The sequence below is a fragment of the Octodon degus genome, unplaced genomic scaffold (genome assembly GCF_000260255.1).
Source record: "Octodon degus isolate 3935 unplaced genomic scaffold, OctDeg1.0 scaffold00373, whole genome shotgun sequence".
NCBI classification, from domain to species: Eukaryota; Metazoa; Chordata; class Mammalia; order Rodentia; family Octodontidae; genus Octodon; species Octodon degus.
Window position 1 is genome coordinate 282031 of NW_004524949.1, and position 9676 is coordinate 291706.

At 41.4% G+C, this 9676-nt stretch overlaps 1 protein-coding gene across 3 annotated transcripts in view; it reads right to left on the bottom strand.

Annotated features, from left to right (window-relative positions):
• F8 (coagulation factor VIII) overlaps nt 1–9676 on the bottom strand; it is a 162631-nt gene that overhangs the window by 7512 nt on the left and 145443 nt on the right. For all 3 annotated transcript variants that reach the window (XM_004648247.2, XM_023708466.1, XM_023708467.1), the window contains 2 exons: nt 682–826; nt 129–277 (listed from right to left, as the gene is read on the bottom strand). In XM_004648247.2, coding sequence (XP_004648304.1) covers nt 129–277; nt 682–826 — 294 coding nt within the window. The remainder of the gene's footprint in view (nt 1–128; nt 278–681; nt 827–9676) is intronic.

Below are 9676 nucleotides of genomic sequence, written 5' to 3' on the forward strand. Positions count from 1 at the left end.
AAAACTAAAGCTAAAGTGTACCATTATTATTTGACATATGTTAGGCCAGTAGCAAAGACAGAGTCATCTCCCAGAAAAGTCAGTGAGTGACCACCCTGCCCCTCAACAAAGGCTTTGCTGCAGCCTACCTGAGGTCTCCACGCATTCGTCCTCCCCTGGAGATGAAGTCGTGCTTGGGACGGAGACCAGGTAGCAAACTTATTAGTGAGGTGGGATGAGGCAGTGATCTGTGCATCTGAGATTAACTTACTCTCCATTCCCAGTGGCATGCTGCAACCTCGAAGAAATGATGAGGGAATATTATCACAAGGACAGGCTCCAGCCTGGGTTTCCCTGGGCTGGCTCCCATACGCTAGGGCTATGGTAATCATGGTCAATTTTAGGCACTAAATTTGCACAAATTCTGTTATTGCTAATGTGCGCTGCTGGTCAGTTTAATCAGCTCTGTTTAACTTTGATTTTTCTTGGTGTGAGAAGTGTAGGATGTGGTTACCTCTGGGAAATCCCAGAGCTAAGCTAGCAAGTTCCCAGGTTTGCTTAAGCCTGTGTTGCCTTTATTTCTGATAGTTCTGTTCAGTGTCCTGAGACAGTTAACCCTTCCTCCAGGTTTCAAGACAAATAGCGTAGTTAGTTATGCTGCACACATGTGGGCAGGGAAGGATGTGGAGCGAGTTCACTTACTGTTTAGGTCACAGCCTATCAGCTCCATGCGAAGAGTGCTGCGGATGTTGTAATGAGTTGGGTGCAAACGGATGTACCGTGCAATAATTGGAGGATTGAAAACATTGTGTTTTATTCCAGATGAATCTACATTGCCAAAGAAGACCTGTTAGGAGGGATCACCACAGATAAGTGGAAAGCAAATACAAGATGCAAAACAATTTCTCTTTCACACCTTCTTTCTTATTTTATCATGTACATTTCTTACCACAATCAAATGTCTAAGTAAAACCGTGCTAAATATATATGTTAGGATCGTATGTGTGCAAGAGAAAAGCACCAGGGAAGAGTGGAGCAAGAGTCCGTCTGACCTGGTGGACAGTGCAGGCATTTTGCACCTTGTGTTCCTGTGTAAAGCTAATAGTACTTGAAGAAGCAGGTTCAAGCTTTTCTACGCCAAGTACAGCATCACCTGGGAACAATTAGAGAAGTAGCTTGGGGAGAGTGACAGCAACACACTGGTGGACTAGGAGACCCTTGCTCCTGTTTCCCCTCTATGGAACAATGATTTGGCAGCCACCTGGAGTCAAAAGTGTCTTTGTTGGAGTCTCAAGATACAGGTAAGAGGTTAAGAAACCTCCGTGGAGCCCCAAACCAAGTATAGTTGCTTTGGCAAGGCAAGCCTGAATCTTGGTGGCAGGCCTCAAGCTGTGGTCCTCACCGCAGAAGCAGCTTACCTGCCATGGGTGTGGCTCCAGACCTGCTTGTGTACAGTCTGCATACCACCCTGCTCCATTCAGGGGCATGAGATAGGCAAGTCCAGTTTACCCTCCCAGGCAGAGTACCTCAGAGGTCCCACGAGACGCGTAACGGGTGGCCATGATTTAGCCATGACTTGGAAGCTTGGTCCCCTCTGCAGTGATGTTGCTAGGTGCCAGGACCTTTGGGAGGCAGGGCCCAGTGGGAAGTCACTAGGGCCACTGCCTTCAGAGCATGTCAGGACAGATCTCGTGGGACCTCTGAGGTACTCTTCACAAGAGTGCACTGTTATAAAAGAGCAAGCATCTCCCGCTCACATACCACTCCACTGTCGTGATCCTAGGTGCCATTTGGCTCTCACCATAGATGAGTGTAGGCCAGTGCCATGGTACTGAACCTCCAGCACTATGAGCTAAAGTAATTTTTCATTTATAAGTTACTCAGCCTCAGCTTTGTGTGTGTGTGTGCGTGTGCGTGTGCGTGTGTGTGTGTGTGTGTGTGTGTGATAGGAACAGAAAATGGACTAATATAAATCCAGTGACTATGCACCCTAAAGAAATTCTAGGACTCAGCTCAACCTCCACACTACTATGGTCTGTGGAAACTGCTAGGAGCCATGTCAGCCCATGACTCCAGAAACAGGCCCACCCACCGGACCTGCATACAGACCCACATGAACATCAGTCCTGTTCTTCGATGGCCCGAGGGAAATCCTGTGTGAGAATGCATTTAGTGGGAGCCATGTCCACCTGCATCCCACCAAAGCGCCTGCTGGCCACGGTGGGAAGTGGGAACCCTGAAGCAGCCCTGGAACTCCCCTTCGGGGCTGTTTTGCCATCGCCTTCAGGCAGTCCTGTTCTCCCAGGGACCCAGAAGGCGGAATGCCCACCCACATTGAGTGCTATTACTGATATATATGTACTGGTTCCTGGCATTATACTGTTTTTCCATTTCTTGAATTCTTTGCTTTGCTTTCGTTTAGGTAATCTCACAGGGAGATTTATTCCTTCCTCTTGGTTCTTGGCTGTTGTCCTTGTCTCTATTTAGCACTAAGTATTCTCTGCTGTACTGATTTGGTGTCATGAATTGTAGTTGATCTGTATCACAGAAGGTTTTTACTTGCCCACCAATTTTGAAGGATAATTTTGCACCATATAGTAATCTAGTAACATATCATGTAGTAATCTTCACAGTATTTTCTTCTAGGGTTTGCAAAACCTCACTTTAAGCTGTCCTCACCTTTAAGGCTTGTGTTGAAAAAGCTGCTATTATTCTGAAATTTGTCTTTGTAGGTAATCTGATGGTCTTCTATAATAAAATTTCAGTATTCTGTGTTCGGAGTTTTTGGGATTTGATTATCATGTGATAGGGTGAGGCTCTTTCTACTTATGTCTACTTTGTATTCTAAATGTCTCCTTTACCTGTCTTCACTCATTCCCTAGATTTGGGGAATTTTCTGCAATAATTTTGGTAAACATATTTTTATATAATTAGCATATCTCTTCCCTTTCCTCAAGTCCAATGGTTCTTACATTTGGTCTTTTAGATTCCAATTAGACCTCTTGGATTGCCTTTTGATTGTTTCTTATTGGCTTTTCATTACTGTCAGTATACGTTCTGCACTGTGAACATTATCCTCAAGTCCTTATATTCTGTCTTTGGGAGTGATCTTGAGTATTGCTGAAAATTTCAATTGAGATTTTCATTTCCAAGATTTTTGTCTGATCTATTAATAACATCTAATTCTTTATTAAAGTGGCCCTTCATATCCTTCATTGTCTTCCTTAATTCATCCAGCTCCATTTGGTCTCTTCTTTGAGCTTTTCCATTATTTTAACTATTAGTATTTTGAATTCTTTGTTTGGAACTTCATCCACTTCAGTGTCTCTGAAGTCAGCTTTTGGGTGGCTAGAAATTTTGGTGTTTTTGTTGCCATGTTTCCTCATGATTCTTGTGTTTTGTGGTAGTTTAGATCAGTTGGGATAGAAAGCTCTGCTTCTATAGTGGAGCCCTTTTTAGTAAGTAAAATTTTCCCTGTGATTGTCCTTGGCTTTAGGTATGATTCAATGTCTAGGTACTTACTCAACCTATTCAGTGTACCAGGGTCAGTCCTTAGCACTGTACTGCAACGAGAGAACTAATTTCAGCATTCAAAGGAAAAAAACCATGTATCAACACATAATCTACAAATTACTTTAAAAGCTCTCAATTCTTTGATAACCCAGGAAGATGAAGAAAAAGTCATGATGAAGAATAGGCTGGGAAATAGAAGAAAATACGAAAAATAGGGAAAAACAAGCAAAAAATTGATTTTGATATTATTTTTATGCTTGGAAAGGAGGGACATGGGAGAAGAGGTTTGAGAGGTTGTGGCAGGGGTAAAGAAGAAAATATAAGTAGATTTTGACAGATGTTTATAGAGATCAGATGTAATGGACTAAAAGAAAACCAAAGTTAAAAGACTGAAAAAGACCCAATCATTGGGGGCAGACTTCCAGGAAGATGGTAGAGTTGTGAGCAGCACAGAAACAGGCTGTCGGAGATTTGGAGCCCAGACACTGGAGGACAGCAATGTGAGGAAGAGAACAGAAGGGTAGTGGGTCCCTGGGACCCAGCAAGGATGTGAGCAAAAATTGGAGCCCATGGTGAGAACAAACAGAGGGATCTCAATACAGAAGAGAGAGGTGGGAAATGGTATTTTGTCCCTTAGCCCTGGCTCACAATGTCAAAGGAGCAGCTAGAACTTCCAGACACATGGTAACTACCGGCAATCCTGGAGGCCTCCATGGAGAAAAGCACTAGTGGAATGGAGCAGGAGACACTGCAGATTGCAGCGGCTGCTGAGTTATACTAGTTCAAGCATCCCCTGGGAGGGGGCGATTAGCTGCTTGCCACTTGGGAAAGGGGCCAACTGAACTCAGAACTCAGAGAACCTGCAGATTGGCACCAACTAGCAGACCCTATGTCAGGGAGAGGCACAGCCATGTTCAAGCTGGCAGGAGGTCACTGAGCTGAGTCCACACTGGCAGAGAGCCAAGTTCAAGCCAGCAGGAGGCACTTGGAGGACTGCAGGCTGAAAAACTTGGGCCTGATGCTCAGAAGTAGCCTGAACATCAATGGAAATAAAGGCAGAGGCTTACTGGGAACACTCCCTGCCCCACTATAATTCTGCTGCTGGCTTACCTGAGTCAGTCAACACAGACTTGGGCTCTGTTTGCTCTGTCCACTAGTGACTAGTGACAGCACAGACACTCGCTAAAGTGGACATTTCTTTCCTTTTTTCTTTTCTTTTTCTTGAGTGTTTGTTCTTATTTTCATATGAAAGTGAACAGTGTCTCTAGAGTTTCTTGGTTGTTTTGTTCTGTTCTTGTTTTTGCTTTTTTCTTCTGTCTTTCCCTCCTGTCTTCTTCATCAGTTTCTCAAAGTTCATAGAACCTTCCTTTGTCCTCTACCCTTGCTTTCAGTCTCTTCCTCTTCTTTTTTTTCCCCCTAATCCCATTCACATATTCTCCCTTGAGGGTAAAATCACCAAATTTAGGGGATATTTCCTGTACACAATTTTCTGGGATGTTTTAAATTTTTAATTTTTTTTCTGTATTTTTTAGTAAGGGTCTACAGGGTCTACAGGGTCTCACTATGTAGATTGGACTCATAGTGATCTACCTGTGTTCAGCCTCCCAAGAACTGTCTCAATCACTGTCTCAGTGCACCCCGGGGGCAGGGCCAGCACAACATGCCTTGGGGATCAAACCCCGGCCACTGTGTCTGCCTTAAATTTTTTATACAACCACAAATCTCACTCATATAGTTAAATGCGGCAAATTAATATTTACAACAGTTTGTCACTTTCTAGGCTATGTGTGGTGCTATTGTTCTTACTGATTGTATGACTTTGGTCAAGGTGATATAGTTGCTTTAATAAGTTGTCCTTCCTTGTATACCAAGAATGAGACTGTCTGAGGGGCAGAAGTAGTACTGAAGGCCAGAGCCAAAGAACCAAAGGCTATGCCAACAGTCACCAACCTCTAACTTCCAATAATTTGAAGAAGCAGGACCTAGCAACAGGCTCAAAACCCAAAAGTTAGCTTTACCTGGAAGACAACTCTGAGAAGTAGTCAGTTTGCAATACTAGCAATAAAGCTAACTGCATCAATCAGTGTATAAGCATCAACATAGGAATTAAACTTAAGAAAAGAAGAAAATGAGAAGATAACAAAGCAAGATGCAACCCCGACTTCCAGCTCAACAAACACAAATACTCAGAGGACAATGAGGTGAGAAAATTGGAAAGCCATCCACCTGGATTCTCTCAAGTGGTAACAGTGGAGTAACAAAACAGATGAATGAGGCTCTAGAAAAATCAAATCAGAAGTATTCTTTCAGATAACTACACTGATGATGACCATGGTGAAGAACATAGTAGATCTAGACTAGATACAGATTTAAAAAAAAATAAAGGAACACAGGAAAATGATGGAAACCATGAATGCCCAACATAGGAAAGAAGTGGAATCCATGAAACAGATTCATGCAGATACGCAGAAGGCCAGTGAGCTAGCTCAGTGGACTAAGCATCTGCTTAGGCAAGCACAGGGATGGGGTTCAATCCCCAGCACCACATGCCATGCTGACCCCACCCCCAGGCACGCTGAGCCAGTCACCAAGGTCACCGAGTCTGGGTGTGGTGGTGCATGCCTATAATCTCAGTGCTGGTGACACTGAAAACAGGAGGATCACTATTTGTCTGAGCTGTGTAGTGAGACTCTGTACCTACTACATTAAAAATAAAAGCAGATATAAAATAGCAAGGAACTATGAGAAATCAATCCAGCAACTGCTGGATGAGGCACAGAAGAGTAACATAGGATTTATCAGAGTCAGTGAAAAAATAGGAGATGCCACAAATGACTTAAAAAAACTATGTGCAGATGTAATGGCAGAAACTTTCCCAAACATACAAAAAGAATTTAACATACATATCAGTGATGCATAGAGTACTCCAATTAGCTATGACCAAAATACATCTACACCAAGGCACATAGTAATGAACATTCTAGAAATTCAGCACAAGAGCAGAATATTAAAAGTTGTTAGTAAAAAAAAAAGTTGTTAGTGAAAAGGAACAAATTACCTATAAAGGAAAAAAAGATCATAATCACAGAAGACTTCCTAATACAAACCCTTAAGTCAAGGAGAGCTTGGTGTGAAGTATTTCAAGCTCTAAAAGAAAACAATCTTTAACCCAGATTGATGTATCCTGTAAAACTATCTTTTAAAATCAATGGAGAGGCCTGGTGTGGTGGCCCACACCTGCAATCCCAGCACTTGGAAGGCTGAGGCAAAAGGATTGCTGTGAGTTTGAGACCAACCTGGGCTACAAAGTGAGTTCAAGACCAGCCTGAACTGCATAGAGAGACCCTGTATCAAAAAGACAAAATCCATGCAGAAATAAGATATTTCCATTACAAAGAACACTTGAAGAAATTCATGACTACCACACCAGCACTCCAAAATGTTCTGAACGACATTTTAGAAATAGATAATGAGCACTCTAACTCCATGAAGTCCAACAGAATGAATTCAACAAGTAATTAAACAGGGGAAAGATAGAGAACCAACAACAGGAAAATAATACGACAAGGACAAGTCAATACATATCAGTTATAACCATCAATGGAAATGGCCTCAATTCATTAATCAAAAGAAATAGAATAGCAGAATAGATCAAGAAACAAGATCCAACAATATACTGCATACAAGAAACACATTTACTTTGGGGTAAAATGTTGGCATCCTGGTACAGAGAAATTCACTGTGCATCAAATAACTTCTGGGCATGATTCTAAGCCCAGAATTGCTTGCTGAGCACTGTGCAACTTAAGATTTGGCCTGAATAGTAGTGCAGTCCAGTCCAGATTGGACCTCTGACCTTATCTGGAACGGCTTAAATTTTTTTTTGGGAACAGTATTGTGTAAAATTGTTCTTCTTATATCAATATATACATGTTTTGTGCATGAGTAGTATTTGTTTTGCTATTCCTGTTGTTAAATTACTGTATGATATAAGCAGTATGTATTTTTATATATATCACTGTGTAAATTTAATATAACACATTATATGCGGTAATAAACAATTTGTTTTACTGCAAAAAAGAAACACATTTAACTCAAAAAATTTTATAGGCTGAAAGTCAAAGGATGTAAGATAATACTTTTTCCAACAGGAATCTGGAAAAAATCAGAAACAGCAGACAAAGTGAACTTCAAGTCAGTTGAAGTCTGATGAGAACAGACCAAGAAGGTCATTACATACTTGCTAAGGGAAAACACAAGAGTAGGAGATGACAATAGTAAATACTGAAGATCTAATGCCACTACTCCTCAAAAGCTTTTTTTTTTTCAGAACTGGGGATTGAACCCAGACCCTCACGATTGCCAGGGAAGCACCTACTCTACTGAGCCATCTCCCAGGCCCCAAAGTAGTCTTGTCACATTTTTTTTTCAGAACCAGGGATTGAACTCAGGCCCTTGCGCTTACCAGGCAAGCGCTTATTCTCCTCAAAACCTTTAACAAAATTGAATGGGAAGATATGATTCCAACATCATCCCTAGATGTAAGTATTACCCTGATACCAAAACCAGACATGGACCCAACCAAAAAAGAAAACTATAAGCCAATCTCCCTAATGATCATAAACATATGAATCCTCAAGAAGATACTGGCAAACAGAGTGCAGCAAATCATCAAGAACATTATATAGCATGACCAATTAGGATTCATCCAAGGGAGGCAGGGATAGTTCAACATATACAAATCAGTGAATATAACATACCATATCAACATACACAAGGACAAAATCACATGATCATCTCAATAAGTGCAGAAAAGCATTTGGCAATGTCTAACCCCATTTATGATAAAAACTCTGAAAAAAATTGGAAGAGATGGTCTTTGTCTCAATCTAAGAAAAGCCATCTACGCCAAACCAACAGGCATACTAAATGGTTGAAAACTAAAAGGTTCCACCCTATAATCAGGAATGACACAAGGATATGCACTATCACTACTCCAATTTAACACAGTTCTGAAAACATTAGCCAGATCAATTAGACAAGAGAAAGAAATAAAAGAAACTCAGAAAAAGAAGAAGCTAAATTATCATTATTTGCAGATGACATGTACTCTACATGTGAGAACCTAAAACTCCACCACAAGATTTCTAGATTTAATAACCAAAATCCATTGTGTGGCTGGATACAAAGTCAACACTCAAAAATAAAAAGCATTCCTGTACACAAATAACAAACTCATTGAGAGAGAAATTAGGAAAACAACACCTTTCACAATAGTATTAGAAAAAAAATAAATATTTAAGAATCAACCTAACAAACAAAGTAAAAGGTCTTTACTTGAAAACTACAGTACTCTGAACAGGAAGATTGAAGAGGATACAAGAAAATGGAAAGATATCTTTTGTTCTTGGATAAGAAGAACTAACATAGTGCAAATGGCCATAGTGCCAAAATTGTTACACAGATTTAATGTCCTCCAGAAAAAAAATAGCATATGTGAAATAATTAGAGAAAGAAATCCTAAAATTTATTTGGAACCAGAAGAGACCTACAATAGCAAAAGCAATTATTGGCAACAAAGGCAAGGCAGGAGGATCACAATCCCTGATTTGAAATTGTACTACAAAGCTACTGTGATAAAACAACATGCAACACACACACACACACACACACACACACACACACACACCCTAAGTATAGGTGGAAATAATTTGAAGATGCAGTAACAATTCCAAACATGCTCATCCACTTATTTTTGACAAAGTGACCGTGCATCTTCACTGCATGAAAGATAGACTTTTTAAATAAATGGTGCTGGAAAAAATGGCTTTCCACATGCCCAAGACCTACAACTAGATCTATATCTATCAACATATAGGAAATTAAGATAGAAGTGTGTCAAAGATCTAAATATTGAAACAAACACTAAATATCAAAAAGAGCCAGACGCAGTCCTAGCCCAGGTCCGGTGAGTGTGTGGGAGAGCTTCCTGCTACCCTGCGCCAGCGGGACCAGTCCCAGCCCAGGCGCAGCATGGGCCGGACCCTCTCCCACCCCCTTGGGACGCCCCCCACCATGCTGCAGACCTCCCCCACCCCGCCCGCCCAGTAGAAATTTCTGCTGTGTTCTGGGAACCCTCAGACCCAGTCCTAGCCCAGGGCCCCTGAGTGTGTGGGAGAGCTTC